General features: G+C 38.2%; 1 protein-coding gene across 1 annotated transcript; it reads right to left on the reverse strand.

Moving 5' to 3' along the window:
* Positions 1–5,129: 5,129 nt before the first annotated feature.
* Positions 5,130–18,078, reverse strand: ppm1aa (protein phosphatase, Mg2+/Mn2+ dependent, 1Aa). Its single transcript, XM_010788388.1, has 6 exons — positions 17,671–18,078; positions 15,871–16,724; positions 15,651–15,768; positions 14,002–14,113; positions 13,861–13,918; positions 5,130–9,652 (listed from the first exon to the last, which is right to left on the reverse strand). Exons 2-6 carry the CDS (start codon positions 16,705–16,707, stop codon positions 9,623–9,625), a joined length of 1,155 nt encoding a protein of 384 aa, XP_010786690.1. The 5' UTR covers positions 16,708–16,724; positions 17,671–18,078; the 3' UTR covers positions 5,130–9,622.
* Positions 18,079–20,262: the final 2,184 nt, after the last annotated feature.

The raw sequence follows: 20,262 nt of genomic DNA on the forward strand, positions 1-20,262 counted from the left end.
AGATACAGGATGCTTTTGTATACCCTGTCATTCATTCAAAAACAATATAGCCCGTGAACATAATCCAAGCGATTACATTTACAAGCTCGACATCATTTGGGAAACTATTAAGCAGTGTTTTCTAGGAGACAGGATTGAAAACACTTGATCCTAGATTTCCAAGAATGCAACTGGATTAGCAGCTTCTATCGGGATTTTAATTAAGACTTTGTGAAGCTCCTCCATAACGAATTAAGACAAACATTTATTATAGACAGTGGTGGAATGTGACCGAGTACTTTTAATACATTACTCTCCTTTGAGGTACTTGATTTGAATATTTCTATTTACTGCTCCTTTGTATGTAATAATCTTTCCACAACATCTATCTATATAGATTCAGAATCATGTTACAAAATATAATTGAAAGAAAAAGAAGGGGGTATTATTGGTGTACTCCTATACAACATTATTGTTCTTTTAGTGAAATTGATAAGCTGCCTAGCATTGTATTTAACATTAACATTATAATTAATTAATTCTGAGTTTTACTTTTAGTGCTTCAAGTATATTTTGATGCTCCTAATTTAACTAAAGTAACATTTCATGAGTATTTCTACAGTGTAGTAATACTCATTTTAATTCAGTAAAATATCTGAGTAGTTATTTAAACATGAATAAAAGGCTGAGTTGTACTTTTAACTATTGAGTGCCCTATAAATGCAGGTCTGTCTAACGATTACATTTACTCAGTTTCCACCATTACATGTCTATCACCTAAGAACAACAACACAAGAAGTAGAAAAATAAACATCAATAAAAATACATTATGATAATGAATGAAAATGCTTTACTATAAACAACCATGTTGCAGTGAACAGGGTTTCAGTCATGTTGTCTACCCCCTGCAGCTGTGACACATAGCTAGCCACTTGCCAGACGAGATTTCTCTCCCCCTTCTCCACACAATGAAATATGGATACGAGCGGTGGGGATAGTGGGCAGCTGTCAACAGATACCACAGCTTTCCGCCACCACTGATCCATCAGAACCACAACAGGGCTGACCTGCTGGCTACGGCTGACATTAATTCTAAAGCGCTCCGTCAGTGTGGAGGAATGACAGGACGCAACGTGGTGGTGGGAGCCAGCGCTGATACAGGCCCTAACAAGGAGAGGTGCTGATGCTAATGACTTTATCTGTGGCTCTCTAACAAGTCTGCAGCGTTTGATGTCCTAATTTACAGTGAGCTGTGTCTCAGGGGTGCGGGGTAATGAGCTGGCCCGGGATTCCCAGGGCAGCAGCTTGTGTAACACACCTCATGCAAGGGGACGCTCACTCCCACCAAGTGTAAGTGAGAGACAGAGAGAGAGAGAGAGAGAGAGAGAGAGAGAAAGAGAGAGAGAGAAAGAGAGCAGGAAGGACATGTCCGCAGGAGAGAGGAGGGCGTGAGGGGGAGGGGGGGTACATGTCATCTCTGCTTGATATGCTTGTTTGTACACACCAATCATTGAATCGCTGCAACCAAGTGAGAAAAGCTTGTGTTCTCTGTGACAAACTGACCTCGGGCAACAAGAACACTCACAGGAAGAAGAAATGGAGAAGGAAAGCAGCATAGTGGAGGGGGAAGAAGAAGAAGAAGATGCCATATAAAGACAGCAGGGCAAATGTTGGGTTTGATCCTAGCTATGTCGTACACAAACTACCAGTCGTCCCTTCTTTGCCTTAACTCAATCTAAATATATATTTCTCTTTTTTTTTGTACAGATCAACCCTGAAAAATCTGGCTCCCAGTGCACACCAAAGCAAATTAGCAAATGTGGAGCTCAGTGACCTCAGTGCAGAGACCATCCACGCATAGTACGCGGTGTGCCCCCTCACCCCCACCTCGTACTGCTGCGTCTGCATGGCTGCATTAGTCAGGCTCAAATGGGTTTTTTCCGCCATGAGAAGCAGAGCATGACATGCGCTAAACAATGGCAGGCAGGCAGATGACGAGCCAGCTCCATTTGATGATGGCCTCTGCCGACGTGGACGCTTCTTTTTTGTTTTTTGTGGGGAATATAAGGGCAGAGTGATTCATTAGGGGTGCACAGGTGGCCCGGGATCTAATGAGCCACATTTTGTTCAGTTCTAACGGGCAAATGGTTCCCAGAGTTATGTACAGGTCAGAAATAACAAGCTTGTTTTAGATCAGTTATTATTTTTCTCAATTTAGTTGGGAAAATGGTACTTGTTTTTTTAGCACATTAATCTAGTAGCTAAAATGCTTCCAAAGCAACAGAGGACACATTTAATAAGAAGAGGCTAAAAAGGCAACAAAACAAGGGCAATGACCTAACATACCGGATATTCAGTGTGATGTGACTTAAAGTCGAGTGTTAAAGTGCTGTTATTTCATTCAAAGATGTCAGCAACATCTACTTAATAAAAGAAACAATGACTGTTTCCATCAATTAACTTTCAGAGGCCTTTCTGAGTGTGAATGCTGCAGCTGGTGTTCCTGAGCAGTCTCAGCTATTAACACTGCCCCCCTCTGGTTTACTGGCTGCTGGATTAGGATCCTGTTAGAGTATTGATCAGTCAGACATTGAGTCATAAAAAAAAGCTGGGAGACATTTTTAACGGTTGTATCTAATCATTGATATCCACTGACTGAGAACACATTTTTTTTTTTTAGATATTCTCCTGAATACATAAATATTTGCAAACTCTAAACTGCATACTGCATCTAATCTGTCTTCAGTTTCTTTAACCCTCCTGTTGTCTTCAGGTCAAATCTGACCGATTTACTACTTTCATCAATCATAACTTTTTTGTTTTACATTCGTTTGAATTAAGGCTTTATGATATCCTTCACAGTAGACATTTGAACATATAAAATTGCTGATCACCACTTTCATTGAATTTTGGATGATTTAGTCAACTTTGTAACACCCATGGTGTTCCCGGTCAAAAATGACCGCCATAAAGAAAGGGAATTAGTAACCATCCGGATAAATGACATTTGGTGATGATTAATGGTTTTTGTGTTAATGTAATAGCAGTTAAAACAGGACCGGTCTAATTTGACCGCGAACACCAAAGTAAGGGGGGGGGGGGGGGGGAACTAAGACAATAGGAGGGTTAAAGAATACAGAACAATGACCTGTGGTTCTAGGAAGTTGGGATTACTTTGTGGAATACCTGACCTCTAACTAGTAGCCTGACTGTAGGACTCTCACAAAAGGGTCTTTGTACAATTATTCTAATCAAGCATTTGTTATTATTTTATTTTATGATTGCTGTAGTGTCTGATTGGTAATCTTACACCTTTGTATTTTTCTGTTTTCTTTTAACCAGGAACACTTAACTAAAATGTTTTGTAGCCTGACCTTCCTCTTTCTGTATGCTGTACCATGTGCAATGGACCATGTATTTTCATAAATAAAAAACTTTAATTACAAGAATACAGAAAGATATCTCCAAATAAAGCTTGTTTTAGCATGCCAGTCAATTCCTCACAGGAGCCACAACAATCCAAATTGTACCTGATCTATTAACTGCTCGCCACTGAGCACCGTTTGAACATTTGACCTTCTAACACAGCTCATGACATTATGTTGACATTTGAAGTAATCCCTCCCACGGTTCTTAATCCCGGTGGCCGTGGACCGCCATGACCCACCGTCTGAGCTCAAGCCCCTGAAATGCACTCAGCACACACTGACAGAAAAGGCAGGGAGACCAGTCAACAACAGCACTGAGCTTCAGGAGCACATGGGGCTCAGGAACACGCTGCGTACAGGGCGTGTTCGTTTTTACACACACTGCGAGCACAGACATTTGAAGGACAGCCCCTGATTGTTCCTCTCATGTTTACCATTATATTTTTCCCAAAAAACAATGAACTGGCAATTTTTGAAAAAACACAGTTCATTTAAATATAATTTAAAGACCCACAAATTGGTGAAAAAATATTCTACCATTTTTAACCCATTTCTTAAGTGATACAAATAAAATCTGTCCTTGCTAACATTTTCATTCATTACATACAAAAATATATCAATGACCTTTTTTTTCATTTTGGTTTCACAAATTGATCCAGGACATTTCATTTTTGGCAAACATCTTTAGATTAGGAAAAAGGCGCAAGTTAAGGAATGGGTTAAAAGTTTTGTATCATGCTATGGGTGAAATACTTTTTCATCCAGATGTGGGACAAATCTTGATAGGGGAACTACCCATTTTTTTTTTTTTTTTAGATTATTCCTACACTCTAAAATTAAAAACATTTGCATACATGAACAACTTTCTCCCAAATCCCAAAACTAGGGTTCCAAAACTCAATTAATCTGTAAACCGGTTATGACAGAGAAACCAAGGGGTCTGTTCTGTGTATATGTGCCATTTTCTGTTTAAAAACAGAGAACACTGATAGAATAAAGAGGATTTGGGCATAGAGAAAACTAACTTTGTGTGGGTTCACAAAATCAGTCTCTTTTCATGTGGAGCTGATACAGACTTTACATTTGAGGAAACCGCACGTTTGAGACTCATACAACTGTGAACTTGATCATGTAAATGAAATATTGCAATTATTTATGTAGTGTTCGCCTTTGAGGATACTTTCACAACATATATAACGCTGTTATATGAACTTGACAGGTGTTTCTTTTTTTTTGAAGATCCTATATATACTTAGCTCTTTAACTAGAATCTAATGGCAATACATGGGAGGCACAAACCAGCGCTAACATGAGAACACCATTCATTTACAGTAAACTTCTACATTTTAACAATCAAGTTGTCTCTAGAGTCGTGTGATTATAAGAAAAAGCCTGTGTTACATGTCATACTTTGTAAATAGTATCATCATTTTGAAGATTTACGTTTGCACTCAAGCCCTAAACTTACTCTAATGCATGTTCAAGTGTTAGGATGGTGCAAAGCTAGTAACAGATTACATTACAAAACTGATTTTAAAAAGCAACACTGAACTGTGTTCTATTCAATCCTGTTTTCAACTATTTACGCATTCCATTTAGTAATATAATGTAACTTTTTCTGTAGAAACTGTGAGAATTTCTTTCAAGTTGTTTTTCTTTACAATGAAAGAAGGTGTTGCTTGTGCAACAGGCCCAAAAAGAAAGTGATGAATTGAGAGGTACAAGATGACAACCCATTTATTTAGTAATACATTCTGCAAACTAGAAATTTTATTCAAACTTCAAAGGCTAAAAAATGAAAGAAAGGAGGGGAAGAAGGGGAGAAAATGTAAGGAGCAGGGAGAGAAATGCATCAATTCACAAGCAAGGAATGCAATTTGTTCAATCGACAACACAAATAGTACAATTTAGTTCAGGGAACAAAGCTTTTTTAAACATTTTCTTTTGTTCTGCCATTCCTTTGGAGCTAGAACATAATACAAAATATACAATTATTGAACTTTGTAAAATCACTCACAGAGGCCTCTGAGAAGCATTTGAATCAACATTGACAATACTTATCTACAGCACTCTAAAGCTATTCTTGAATGTAATCATAAATATAGCAGACATGAATGTATGTATGCACATTTTGAATGCTTACGAGGTTACCATGTCAAAACACTTGCATTGGTTAAAAGTATGACATCATATGCAGTGAAAAAATAAATAAGCTTTCAAGACCGAGATTTGAAAAAGGTAACATGGGGGGGGGGGGGAATAGCATACAAACCAGCGATGGTTGTAAAGTTGTACCATGTGACAACCAGAACAAAGTCACTTTGTTGATCGCTGACGTTCCCTAACATGGGGGTTTTGAATCTAGGAGAGCAGAATTCCTCTTCATAGTGTTTTATTGAACAAGTACTTTAGCGGGGCAACATGAGATTGGGTAAGGCAAATCGGTGAGCTTATTTACGAGCTGAAAAAGGTCAGCCAAGTGAGGCTCAGGTCGCCCTGTGAGGGGACGAATAAACCTCAACTGCTAAGGGTCACACAGTAAACGCCACAAGCGAGGTACATCGATATGTACAAGTGGGCGCAAGAATTTCAAATCTCTTCAACGTCTGCCAGGTTGTCCTCCGTACAAGAATATACAGGATGCATTCCAGGCAACCAAAGGTAACTCTGTTAATAGCTTTATCATCTTTTTTTCTACAATAACAATTTTCTAAAAAAACAAAAAAGATGATTATACATGATCAGTGCATATGATTTTTGTCATTTTGTCACTTCCCACATTTCTAAAACCCTGAACTCTCGATACAATTCTAGATTGTAAACTAAGTGAGCTTCACACAAGTAGACAAGGTGGTGAGCGTGTAGGGCGTTGTTTTTTTAGGTTGTTTTTTAGGGGGGGGGGGTAGCTTATACGAGCTTATAAAGTAAGTTGTATTTGCAGTAGCCACTTAAATCGTTTTTGTTAACATCAGCACAATTCAATCAAATACTGTACACGAGCACAGGCTTATTCCACTCAAATAGATCAGTGTTCAAATCAAAAAGTCTTAGGGCCACAACAACAAATGCTTTCTCCCTCTCTCTGAACAGTTTGGATCTACATAACACAAGACAAACACTTCCTATACATGTTATGAGGTATTTCAGTTCAAGACAAAATAAAACAAGGAGAATAAATGTTTGGAAGATTTTTTTAGGGGGATGTGGGACAAATAGGGATGTGATATTTTACATGATTTCAACAAAATGCACATATGTAATAAATCACACCCAAGCAACTCTCAGTATCGACTAACACTTCAGCTACAGCAATCTTGAAAAGCTTATTTCTACATTTTTCATTCTGTGGGTTGTTATAGAAATGGATAATTAACCAGCATCGTTTAGGGGAAACAGCCTGAATTTAAAATCTCTATGGCAACGCGGGACTATCCAGGGGCGTGGGGGTATCGATGGCCTTGAGATGAATATAAATATAGTTTGTTCCTCATTAAGCGTGAAGAACAACGGCATGAAATGTTGCTTCAAGCGTCATCAACAATGGGTGCTGATAACTGTTTGACAAGAGACGATTAGTGCACTCACTTAATACAAATACAAGCAATGTATCGCAAAATCAAACTCATCTAAACACACAAAGGGATTTTGATTACATTTAGTCTTCTCTCAAACCTACTGAATCAACTGGCTTGAAGAGTTTATATTTTACAAGAGCACAATAGGTTTGGTGAGTATTGTAGTAGATAATCAATACTGCAATTTGTATATAATTGAACAATGTTTTTACTGCTGTTTTTTTTATTGCATTTGAGTTTATTTTGAAGGGGAGGCAGTATTGAGGAAACCACATTTCCATGCAAATAAATAGAAAGCAATCTGCTCAATTATGACTAGTTTAATATTTATTTATTTACGGCTGTTTAAAAGAAACCCTGTGGAGGTCAGTGTAAACACACTTAGGTTTACATTCAACACTTCTTCCCAAAATGCATCCACAGAGTACCCTTAAACCTATTCTTTAAAAAGGGATCTACTTTATATTGTAACGTCTTGTGATATAGATAACTTAAAAAAGTGTAAGTAGCTTTATTAAAAAAAAAATGTGAGTGTCTTTGGCCGTTTTGCCACAAAAGCATATTAAAGATTTGAAAAAGAGCTACCACCACAAACCTAAATGCGGTGGAAGTGTTAGGATTGTCTTTTTAATAAACGAGGAGTTGCACATTTAGTACATTATTATTGTGTATTTTATAAACGGTAAAACCCTCAGTGTTGATCAGAGGGACACCAGAGTGACTAGAGGGAACCGTTAGTCCATCCCAAAACAAACCAGAATCACATTTTGTCCATGGCAAAAAACTAACTCAAGCGACATGATTTATTCCTTGAAAGTTTAAGTCAAAAATATATACATACATTAATTTCCAACAATGCAATTTTAGACAAAAATGGCAGAAAATAAATCTGAAATAAAACCATTTCTCTTCAAGAAATATATCTACTGTGTGTTAAAAACAGATTTAGTCAGAGACTATTTATCTTTTCAGAGGGGTAAATCAACTAGCGAGAACAAATCAACCTGCAGATCACGCACTGTAGCAGCAAACTGTTGTGCTCTGGCTTGTGGTGCTTGGGGGGGGGGGGAATAAAAAGGTGCTGTACAACCATGAGAACTCATCGCAGTAGGCAGATTTGTTCTTGGTTTATATGTGACTAAAACCCCTGTGAAGAATAAAAGTAGCCTTGTTGTTTGTCCTATTATCTGACTGGTATTCCTGTAAAATGTTGTTAAAAGGTAAAAATGTATCTGTACCACATGCACAATCTGAATCTCATGAAAAAGAAACTTGGCATAGGCTGTCATAAAGCTGAAAAAAGTGATATAAATCATATGGCACCCACAGCGGGTACTGGTAACAATGTATGTTAAGAAACTGATATTTCAATATGACACAATAGATGTGTAAACTAGTCTAGACTTGACTAACTGCAATGCATTACACACGTTGGGTAAATTGAACTACTTGTGTCATCTCAGGTTACTGTATGGTTCTGATATATAGCTTGATGTTGTTCAGATAGCGTTACAGCATGTAAACTCTGTTATCCCAAACGTTTTGGAATAGGAAGTAGTGAAAGCCTCTGCTGGGTGGAAGTGGAACACTGGCTGAGAAAGGGCAGACGGAGGGAAAGCATTGGGAGGAGATTCCCTTAAACTCCAGCCTGGTCTGACCAATCCACCCTAGTTAGATTTAAATTAGAGTTGCACACACAGATCTGCCTTTACACTGACACACGTGCGCACATACATACACACAAGCACCCACGCACGCTTGCAAGTATCTATTTGCACAGAAAAATGTGTTAACCGGGGTCTTATTTTTTCAGATGCCTCAAAATAAAGTTTCATTACAAACTTCCAAAATGACTCGAGAAACACTTTGCCATTATTATTTGAGCATGTACAGGAAACCACTTACAAAAATAAAATACAATAAAAAAGCACAGGGGAAAAATAATTAGGATTGAAATGGTTTGATATAGAGCTTAGTGTGCTGTCAACTATACAATTTACCCGTTTCTTAAAAAGGAGCATAGACTAACTGAAAGGGGGGGGAAAGGAAAGTACTGTAAAAGCGCAGAGACATTGTGCCTGGAGGACAAGCAGTAATATTCACTGAATAGACATTTGATACAATTCCAGAAGAGCAGGAAAAGGCAGATAGTGCATAAAAGGTTCTCTTTTTCATTTCTTTCATTTTTTAACTTAAAATCAAGCTGCATTAAATACAGGCTGTTTGTACAGGACAATTGCACTTCACAAAAAACAGAAATATACAAACACACACAAGGAAATGTGAATCAAATTAATTACAGCAACAACAAAAAAATCTTACTACTTAAGCTGATTATTTAACAAAAAGAAAGAAAACCTTGGGGACTCACTTGTTATGGGTTACTTTAGAGGAGAGTATCAAGGGGAGGGGTGAACATAAAGGGGGGAGACAAGACGTGGGGATCCTGAACTCCAGAGTGGACTGGTGCTGCACTATTCCAGGTTTGTGAGCATGCAACTCCTCTTCTTCCTCCTCCCATGAAATTCCCTTCTTAGAAACCAAAAGCTCCGAGTGACGGAGACAGACTGCTGAGCTGCTGTGGGTCTGGAGAGGATGGTGGTTGTAAACTCTATGCTGTGTTAGTGGTGGGAGGTTGTGTTACCACATGTCGTCTGTGGACGCAGAGTCCTTGATGAGAGAGGAGAGGAAGGAGAAACCCTTCAGACTGGCTCTAAAAACCATCACATCTCTACCAACAGCTGGAGAGCTTTAAGCATGTATGACACACACTGACAGAACACAAATCATCCAGGGGTTCAGATTCAACAACGGTATTTCCCCAAATATCCTAGAGGCTTTTTTTAAATGCTGCGGTAATCAACTTCTCAAGTGTGTAACACATCTATATACCATTGCTATTTAAAACACTCATTATTACTCAGCAACTGTGTATAAGGTCAGCGTGCCGTGTATCATTGTTTATCTAATACGCCACAAGTAGGGGCTGAAGCTATATTAGCAATATCTGACACAATATTAGCATGTTTGTTGTTTCAAATATCTCTTTTTCAACAAGATATAAAAAGCCGTTAAGCAGTATTAATATTATTTTAGCATCCTTTCATCTATCCAAATCTACCAGTCAAGAGATCACTTAAATTGGTTGCTATTTTTATATTTGTTTATATGTTTTAACATATATTAAACCAAGCTACAGCATTATGCAGCTATAAATCATATGCAATACAAGTACTGTATGGTATTATAGCTGTCTTTCTTAATGTGGGTACAGATAAATGAGAAGCTACAATTTAAAACTGCAAATAATGAATTATTCACACAAACATAAGATGTATGCAACCAATGATAGAGCAGACTGTATTGCTTCTTCAGACTTTTTCCTGATGTATTTTTGTTAGGCAACTCTTGGAAGTTGCCACAGGTGTTAGGTCGGTTTGATGGTGAATAACGAGTTTGTGCGGACTTGTTCAGACTTATTTTTCACATAAACCTAATGACCTTTCACTGCATGTTCAGGCATAGACTTGGCATCAATCATTTGGGCTGGAACAGCACATGGTCACAATGACTGGCATTATTCTCATGACTGTTGTAACTGCCATGTTGTTTCAGCTCTACCTGCATGATAGGCCACTGGTATTCAAAAGCCAATCCTTAAGATTACCGTAGTATCAGGACTGATCTGGGCTGATTTGAATAGAGTACCAGCAAAAAATTAGACCAGACAAACTTCCGTAATTTGACGGTAAATCGGTTCTCTTCGTTACAGCTGGGCTCTACAGTGAGAACATTTTGCCACGTGTTAAAATTAAATGTAATATTTAGTTTAGAACTGGAATTTGAAGCATAAATCCAAAAGAGATGTTTTATGCTACGCTTGCTTTGAATGTGCCAGATACATAATAACACAAACACTTATTATCTTTGCTGCTATTTAACCATGTTTATTTCATACAGAGCATTTTTTTTTGTAAGGGGTAAGTTAAATTCTACATCATCAAATGTTGATGTTGTAGTTTGATTGTGCAATAGGCATCTATGCCATTACAGTTAATATAAGTTTTGAAAAGGACTTGGTACCGGGCAAATAACCGATCCTAGAGGATTTGGGATTGGGAATAAAATATTATTATTATTCACTTGGTTGTTGTACTTAAGTCTAATTGTTATGCTATGTACCAAAGTATTAGTACACAGATATAGCGGTACAGGTCCGTACTTAAGTTGATAATTCTTTTCAAAGTAACCTTTTTGTTATCTTTCTTTATGGATAAAATAAATAGTGTTCATATTATCTATTGTTCCTTAAACTTCTACCTTGTTAAAAAGCCTCTAATACTGCTGTGATTTGTATGGAAAGGAATTGTTTTGACTTGTTACTTTCCCTTATTACAAACAAAGAAAACTGCCAAACATGGAATTGCTTGATTGCGATGTTTAGAGAATTTAGCGAAAAAGCAAAACAATGCTCCTGTTTCAAATGTCAATAATATTATCATTATAGTAGCTTCTGTTCTGTTATTGTCATTGTATAACAAAAGATAGAGAAGAACAGTAGCCCTGTCTGAATCTGAATGTAGGTACATAATACTGGAAGTTGTTTGAGTTATTATTATTTCAGGCATTGCCATTTTCCTCAGAGGTAAGAAGAAATACCTAGCACAAAATGTCCAAGGTTAGTCACAGATTACACACAATAGAACAGACAAAGTATATTGAGCTTGGCTGATCTTTGACACCTAATGTGTTCAGGTCTACATCTGGCATCCTCTCTTCGAAGGATTTATGATAAGATGGTGTTTTTTACACTTGTTCTTTTACACTGACACTTTGACTAATTAATGCGATACAATTGCAACAGCCTTATTGACATATCCCCCAACCTTTTCTGTATTGTGTGGTGCTACCAGAGTTTATAATGGGCTATTAGGATTTGTTGTCACTGCTCTAACCCTCTGTCTTCATAAGGACATAGTCTCTAAAACATTACCTGTTCATGTAAAGGTCTTTCCTGAACAACTGAGAGCCAGAACGAGCTAGATCGATAAATCCAAACCAAGCAACTATCTGTTCAGAGCAACATGTGAAAGGGAGGATAAGAGATGTAACTAGAGGAATTAAAAAAATAGATGGAATAAACAACAACAAAGGGCTGCATGACATCATGTCTTTGGTTTGAAAGGAGGCAAGTTAGACTGACAGCACAAGGCAAAAAGAGCTGTGTGGTCTAATGAAAAGACCACCGAACTCTTCAGACACTCGCATTACGGCTGCAGGGTCCTGTTGTCGCTCTGCTGAGCACCGTACACCACATAGTTTCACTAAGGTAAAGGTTCTAACAATAAAGCAGGCTAAATACAGATATATTCTTAAGGACAAACTGCTAGGAAATACCAAGAGTACATTTGGGAATTTCTTTTAATATTTCTCTGACAATATTTTTGACAGCAGTCCCCACATTGACTGTCATTGTATAAGACAAGCTTCACCTTCTTTCTTTTTATTATCCTATCGTTTGACTTTTTCCCATATCAAGCAACCAGAGGATGATTGCATTCTTAGTTTTACTTCAGTATAAATGTGCTTGTCACTGCTCAATCTGACAGCTGTAGAGCCAAGAGGATGATCAGTTGAAAGACAACTCCTCCAACAAATGGGTTTTTTGTTATTATACTGTCTTTTTTCTCATGGCCTCTCATAACGCCCTCTCATCATTAGGAACAATTCAAAAAAGAAACTTGGGCTCAGAAAAGACGCTATGTGGGCACACGCTATTAAACATAAATTAAGACCAGAATGGCTTCAGAACAATAACGTTTAACTCTTTTGGGGGCTTTGCGAAACATCACATTTGAATTTCAATTACATTGTTTTAAATAACTTTGTGTGCAAAGATTAGAAATAGTTGTCCAAGAAGAACTGAAAGTGCAAATGCTGCTAAAAGGTGGTTCAAATGACTACTATCTCCAAAAAAGGTTAAATATGGTAAGAAATACCATATTAAGTGTTTTATAGATGATTTGAAAACATTTAAAAGAAACTAATTTCACATACTCCATAGAAAGCTTTGTGTCTATTTAGCCCATTGCGTATTCAGGCTGCACCACATAATACAGAGGAGGTCAAGGTGCTCGAACACTCTCTGAAGGTACCTTCATTCCCCAAAAAACTGAATTGTGTTCAATTCCTAAAGTCTATCGTTACGCAAACATGAAACACTGAAACAAAGTCCTAATTTGCACAGTCAAGGACAAGATAAAATATGCCGAATTCAAATGAGCTGACCCAGTGAGGTAAATTCAAAAGCATGATATCTGAGTGGACGAGGCGACCGTTTTCTGGTCCGTTTGTATATAAAAGGAATGATATGCAATGTTCCTCTTCAAAACCATGTTGTAAGAGAGTCCAGATTTGTTAGCCCATCCACACAAATACCAGACATGTTTGCTTATTAGTTCTTCCCTCTTTGAATTAAAAGAGCTCTAATTAGTGAAATCAGCTCATGTGGAATGAAAGTCAGCCTTTTTGGCGTAGGGCCGCAATGCAATTGTGTTCCATGGTAAAAATTGAACGAATTAAAAAAAAATGGTATTACAAAACTAACAGAATATTAATAAAATGTTCTGTTTTCAGATTCACATGAACGGGACAAAAGGCAATGAGACAACCATAGCAAGGTCGCTATGCAGGTCTGTAACGTTTTTTTTTTTTTTTAATTAGACCTGGCAACAGGCCTATTTCTTTGTTCCATCTTGTTGAATACTAATGTGACATGCATAAATTGGTTAAGATTTAGCTGGTCACACGTCAAAAAGCATGCATGCTACACGCCAAGCCCACCTTCAGGGAGTTAGAAGAAGAGTTGGGATACTTACTGTGTCATCACTTCGGTAGGGGTTGAGTTTGTTGTACACTGCTTCAATAACACTTCGTCTGAGGGCAAGAAAAAAGTACAAAAATGTTAGAGGTTATTGATACCATCATTTTCATCTATTCTAAGCACAAAGCTCACTCACTTGCTGGCCAGCTCCCCTCCAGGAGGGAGGTTAGGGACGCTCTCAGATGCTAACGTGCGCATAACATGGACCAAATCCGGGACACCTTCGTCCCCCTGCTTTTTGATGATCTCTGTTGGAAGAATAAGATTAGAGAGTTAGAGAATAATTATGGTTGAAACATCTCTTTCTTAAAAAGGTCAATATTATCACGCTTAGATTTAAGCATAGAAGTTGGTGCTTGGTTGATAATACTAAAATAATACCATTATTATTATTATTATTATTATTACTATTACTACTACTAGGTCTGGGTTAAAAAACACTATATTTAATAACATAGGACAACTTTACAGCAAATTTCTTCTCTACATCGCAGATTTACAATCCTCGCCCACATACACGCTGGGGCCAATCATTTGGTCTCTTATACCGACAAAGTCATTTTTAAACATGTGAATTCCACTTAAACCGGGCCTCGGCCATTTTCAAATGGTAGTTGTCTTGAGAGCATCAAAGTTTGCATGTGCCGTGGTATTTACAAGGGGTTTTCTTTCTCTAGTGTCGTTTGAATGCAGGACAGGGCATAAAGTGTGGAGAAGCCAAGGTTAAACTTAAGTGCCCGACTGCTTCTTAATAAAAGTTTCTATATACACACACAACATCTACAGTATAGCACGTGTGTCTGAATTGACAGCCTAAGCATAGTGACTTCTGAATGCTATATTGATTGTAAAGCTATTTGAGGTGATGTTGTGATTCACATTTGTAGCCTATAAGAAATAAATTGACTTCCCTTTTCTTTTTCTCTAGCTCCAGTGAGAAACCATAAAGGAATAGTAGTGTAACAATTAAATTGAGTGGTAATGATTTTTGAGACTTATTGCCAACTACTGTAACAACAATAGACAAATATTAACCAGAAAGGTTTTATAGACAAGTACTTTTTCCACATTGTCAAGTCAGCATTTAACAATAAGTGTAAGTTGAATTCATAGAATGGCCTCCAATTTTTAAATATGTCAACATCAGTCTTTCAAAAACTCTTGTATTGTTGTGGTAAATAGATACTGAGGTTCTTTGCTTAAAAAGGTAAATGTAATGAATGGCCTTGTATGTTACACCTTGAATGTACTTGATGAAAGTCTACTGAACATAAACACATCTAGTGTGGGGGATTCCTTTTTCTAACATGACATTACAGTAAATGTCAGGTATGAAATGTAAGGTATTTTAGTTAGTGACAGAATCAAATGCTATGACAAAGACATTTGAAAACAACTGGGATGGGTTATTCTGTTGGATCATTTTGAAAATCCAGCATAATGATCAACCCCATATGTTGTGTGTGACCTAATTAAGATGCATTACAAATGCCCAGTGATTACACAGATAACAATAATCTGCCATATTAAGAAGTTGCCTATTTATTTTGGTCTCTGAAACAACAATGTTGTTTCTTTGGCATGAAAGCATTAGCAAACGTTATCGTTTCCAATAAGCCTAGATGTTAATAAGGCTAACATTATTCAAAACGTTATTAAACTAGAAAGAAAACATGGGGTTTACACTGACCAAAGAAAATATGATACCAAAAGGGAAAAGTATTATGTTAATATCCCATGTTCTATGGTTGTAAACTAACCCCAAATATATTTTTTCTTTCTTACCTTCTACTCTGCCCTCCAGGTATTTATCCAGCTCAGCCTCCCGTTTCACTGCTTCTGGAGAAACCTTTGGTGCCCCAGGAAGGCAGATCAACACAACACTCATATTGTCCCTGCTTCCCTGTTGGGGAATAAATAACAAACACAGAGGTCATGGTAATCAACAACATTACCAAAACAAACATCACAAAATGTCAATGCAAGTTTTGTGGACATGCCATACCTTGTACAAGCAGGTGTCAACAATTTCATTGCTGACTCTTTCAAGATCATCAGTCACCTCTAGCCTTGACCTGACAAAGTCACACAGTTCCTCATTGGCCATGACATCCCAGATGCCATCACAAGCTAGTATAATGAATTCATCTTCACCCTCACATCTCTCTATTGCATAAACTTCGGGCTCAGGAGAAACAAGCTGCTCCGTCGGGCCTTTCCCATGCACGCACTTGTAGTCGAAGTCTCCCAAAGCCCGAGACACAGCTAGAGACCCATTTACTCGCTGGATCATGACTGATCCACCGGCATTCTGGATCCTTTCCTTCTCCAGAGGGTTGCTGGGTTTGTGATCCTGTGTGAAGAAGTGCACCGCTCCACCACGGCTGAGGAGTCCCCGTGAGTCGCCACAGTTGATAAAGTAGGTATGGTTTGGAGCAATCATCACTCCCACTGCAGTGGAACCACTGCGGTCCACGCCATGCTTTTTCTCAGAGAGGCTTCGCATGTGCTCATCAATCTGCAGAAAGCCTGTGCGGATCCCAGTCTTGATGCTGTCGACAGAGGGGTCTTCCTGTAGAGCACTCTGGAAGTCTGGGTTGCTGGTGATGTGCTCGAGCAGGTGCTCACAGCAGTACTTGGCCACCTGTGAGCCAGCGTGCCCATCATAAACAGCAAAGAATGACCAGGGGTCGAGACCATGAGGCAGACCAATTACTGCTGTGTGTGCATCTTCCATCTCTACCCGCCAACCCTGCATGCTACTCAGCCCATATCTCATGTTGTTGCCTTCACCACGGGAATTGTACTTTTCCATCTTTGGTTTGTCCAGAAATGCACCCATTGTGTACTTCTTAAGAACTGTGACACAAATGAAAAGACATAAATCAATATAAAAGATATGACAAAAATGTAGTGTTTCCTAATAATGCAAATATTTTAAGAATGCTGGCAATATTCAGTTTCTAATCATGTAATAATGCAAAAGGCATACTATTAAAAGGACATTTACATCAAATAGTACTGCATATCTAGTGCCAATAAGGACAGTGTTCTATTAAACCGGGTTAAAATAAAAAGTACTTATTTCAACCAATTGTTGCAAAGATTAGTATATTTGAGTATATTAGAGCTCAGTTCAGGCACCATGCTCCAATCTAAAAATAGTAGACATGTGTACACATTCTGACTACATATTAGGGTACACTGCTATTATGGGTCGGATTGAAACGCCCTTAAGTCAGTGCCTGATCGATCTTATGTAATGTTGTGACTGTCATTTAACACACGTTGTTATTTTGAATACACCATTGGGCAGCTCTATGACCTTCGCGGTGCACAACACTTCACCATAGTACCTAGTCGGGGTTATGTTAGATAAAGCTATCGTTACCTGCTAACCGACTGACCAGTTACTCAAAAACAACCACAAAACAATTTCAGGAGCTCTTCAAAATCCAACATTAATGCTAACGTTAAGGTGAGCTAATACACAACATGAACCTGCTCATTAAGGATAGATTTTGCTCTTAGATTTACGGAAAAAGTTAGCTATTTAGCAAGTTCAGACCACAACCCAAATAAACAAACAGCCTTGCCTAGATACGGGCCTTGACCCTTGTCCCTCACAGCTAACTTTGACAGGCCTCCCTCCACCATGGTTTGCTAACGTTATGTTAAGGCAAGGAGAGCCCTCGGCCTTGCTAACGTATTATCGCCAGCGTCAAATGCTAACACGGCTAGGACAGATAACTGCCAAACGTTCCTGTAACGCTGCTGGCTTTAAAGAAAACATTGTATGACTTACCAAATATCCGAAATACAAGCTGACAGCAACGGAAACTGCGACCGTGACGAGGACTGAATGGCCTCCGTTCACACCTGAGAGTGTACACCGACGAAACTGGGGGGATTGCGGAGGTTAGCTAGGCTAGCTAGCCAGTTAGCTAGCAATGAGAGCAGTCGTCACTCGGGATTCAGTGCATATAAATGGTGTAAGTGCGGAGGTCCCTCTTTGCGTATTCCCGTGATGCATTACATTATCTCAGCTGGCAATATAAAGTATATTCTGACAGATTTTTCAGGGAATTTGTGGGCCGGAGCTTTGCGTGGCCAAGCCAGGGGGGAAGCTGAAACGTCTGTCTCAGCCTCTCCACTAGACAGCTTGACAGCTTGCTAGCTAACGTTAGCTTCGGAGGAGCAGCGAGCCCCGGGGACGGTGTAGTGGCTGCACTGCGTCATTACAACTTCCGGGATAACAATGTCTGAGGCATTATTTGGTAAACACAATCTTAAAAACGACGGGGAAAGTGACACATTGAATATAACAACATATTTCTTAAACGTTCTAATTCATCCTAATATAAAGAAATACATTAAAAGCTATAAACAAAATGTATGATTCAAAGGATTTATTCCGAACAAGTTTTAAAAGTAAATAATTGTCACCTATGCTATATTAATGTACGTAATTTCTTATGCATAACAGATCCATACAAACAGATTCCTTCTATTTCAAAACAGGATAGTGTAAAACAAGATTTTTTTTATTTCTAGTTAAAAGGGTTAGGGTTATAATAATATCATCTTGATCATGAATAATACGTTAACTTTGCAAACCCCTCGTCAAATATTGTTCCTCTCTTAAACAGATGTTAAAGGTGAACAAAGGTATATCCTGTCCTCATTTTACAACATTACATTTGTCACTGTATATGTTTTGAATAAAGTTGCTTCAAACCGAGGACCCGGATGTTGCAGGTTGCGTACTAGAAAACATGACATCATCCCTGAGCTGAGTCTTCTCAGGCTGCGCAGCGCAGGAGGCATGTATGCAGAAAAATATGAGCTCCCAAATCTGATATTCTGATATTTAGCCAGGACCTACATCACGTTTTAAAGGTCCAGTGTTTAGCATTTATTGTCTATATAAAATACGTATTATGCTATTTTCTGCTAAAAGATCCTCCTAATATGTATATTTCAGATTAAGTTGTGCAAATTAGATGCAATGGACACATTTTCCGTCTCTAAATTATGCAGATTTTATAATTATAGGCCGTTATTGACTGCGGTCAAGCCAGCCTCCACTCGGGAAAACTTAGTCAAGCCAGCCCGCACGTGATATTGCGGTGCGCGAATATCCTATACATTACAATAGAGTTTTGAAATCTCTATTGTATGAGCTATCATCCCTGTTTTTAGATGAGAATAAAACAAAAACTGTCCAGTATCAAAGATCCATCTCACTCCAGGGTGATAGCAGGACACCCCATCTAGTCACTCAGATAAAATCAGGACATTCTGATGTAGAGTTTCAAAATAAAAGACCTTTGAAGTCTCATATATGAGCTATCATCCCTGTTTTTAGATGAGAATAAAACAAAAACTGTCCAGTATCAAAGAATCATCTCACTCCAGGGTGATAGCAGGACACCCCATCTAGTCACTCAGAAAAAATCAGGACAATCTGATGTACAGTTTCAAAATAAAATACCTTTGAAGTCTCATATATGAGCTATCATCCCTGTTTTTAGATGAGAATAAAACAAAAACTGTCCAGTATCAAAGACTCATTTCACTCCAGGGTGATAGCAGGACATCCCATCTAGTCACTCAGAAAAAATCAGGACAATCTGATTTAGAGTTTCAAAATAAAAGACCTTTGAAGTCTCAGATATTGGCTATAATCCCTTCCATCTAAAAACAGGGATGATAGCTCATATATGAGACTTCAAAGGTCTTTTATTTTGAAACTCTACATCAGAATGTCCTAATTTTTTCTGAGTGACTAGATGGGGTGTCCTGCTATCACCCTGGAGTGAAATGAGTCTTTGATACTGGACAGTTTTTTTTTAATTCTCATCTAAACACAGGGATGATAGCTCATATATGAGACTTCAAAGGTCTTTTATTTTGAAACTGTACATCAGAATGTCCTGATTTTTTCTGAGTGACTAGATGGGGTGTCGTGCTATCACCCTGGAGTGAGATGGATCTATGATACTGGACAGTCTTTGTTTTATTGTCATCTAAAAACAGGGATGATAGCTCATATATGAGACTTCAAAGGTCTTTTATTTTGAAACTGTACATCAGAATGTCCTGATTTTTTCTGAGTGACTAGATGGGGTGTCGTGCTATTACCCTGGAGTGAGATGAGTCTTTGATACTGGACAGTTTTTGTTTTATTCTCATCTAAAAACAGGGATGATAGCTCATATATGAGATTTCAAAGGTCTTTTATTTTGAAACTGTACATCAGAATGTCCTGATTTTTTCTGAGTGACTAGGTGGGGTGTCCTGCTATCACCCTGAAGTGAAATGAGTCTTTGATACTGGACAGTTTTTGTTTTATTCTCATCTAAACACAGAGGGATGATTTGTTTTTACTCTACCG

This window comes from Notothenia coriiceps, unplaced genomic scaffold (genome assembly GCF_000735185.1).
Source record: "Notothenia coriiceps isolate Sejong01 unplaced genomic scaffold, NC01 NC01_scaffold00031852, whole genome shotgun sequence".
Taxonomy (NCBI): domain Eukaryota; kingdom Metazoa; phylum Chordata; class Actinopteri; order Perciformes; family Nototheniidae; genus Notothenia; species Notothenia coriiceps.

Bases quoted from the DNA above. Each gene is read 5' to 3' on its own strand.
- ppm1aa (XM_010788388.1), bottom strand. From the start codon at position 16,707: ATGGGTGCATTTCTGGACAAACCAAAGATGGAAAAGTACAATTCCCGT. The intron at 15,769-15,870 runs GTATGGCATGTC...ATTCCCCAACAG, and splicing joins TTGACACCTGCTTGTACAAG to GGAAGCAGGGACAATATGAG. The intron at 14,114-15,650 runs GTAAGAAAGAAA...TTCTTCCAACAG, and splicing joins CCTGGAGGGCAGAGTAGAAG to AGATCATCAAAAAGCAGGGG.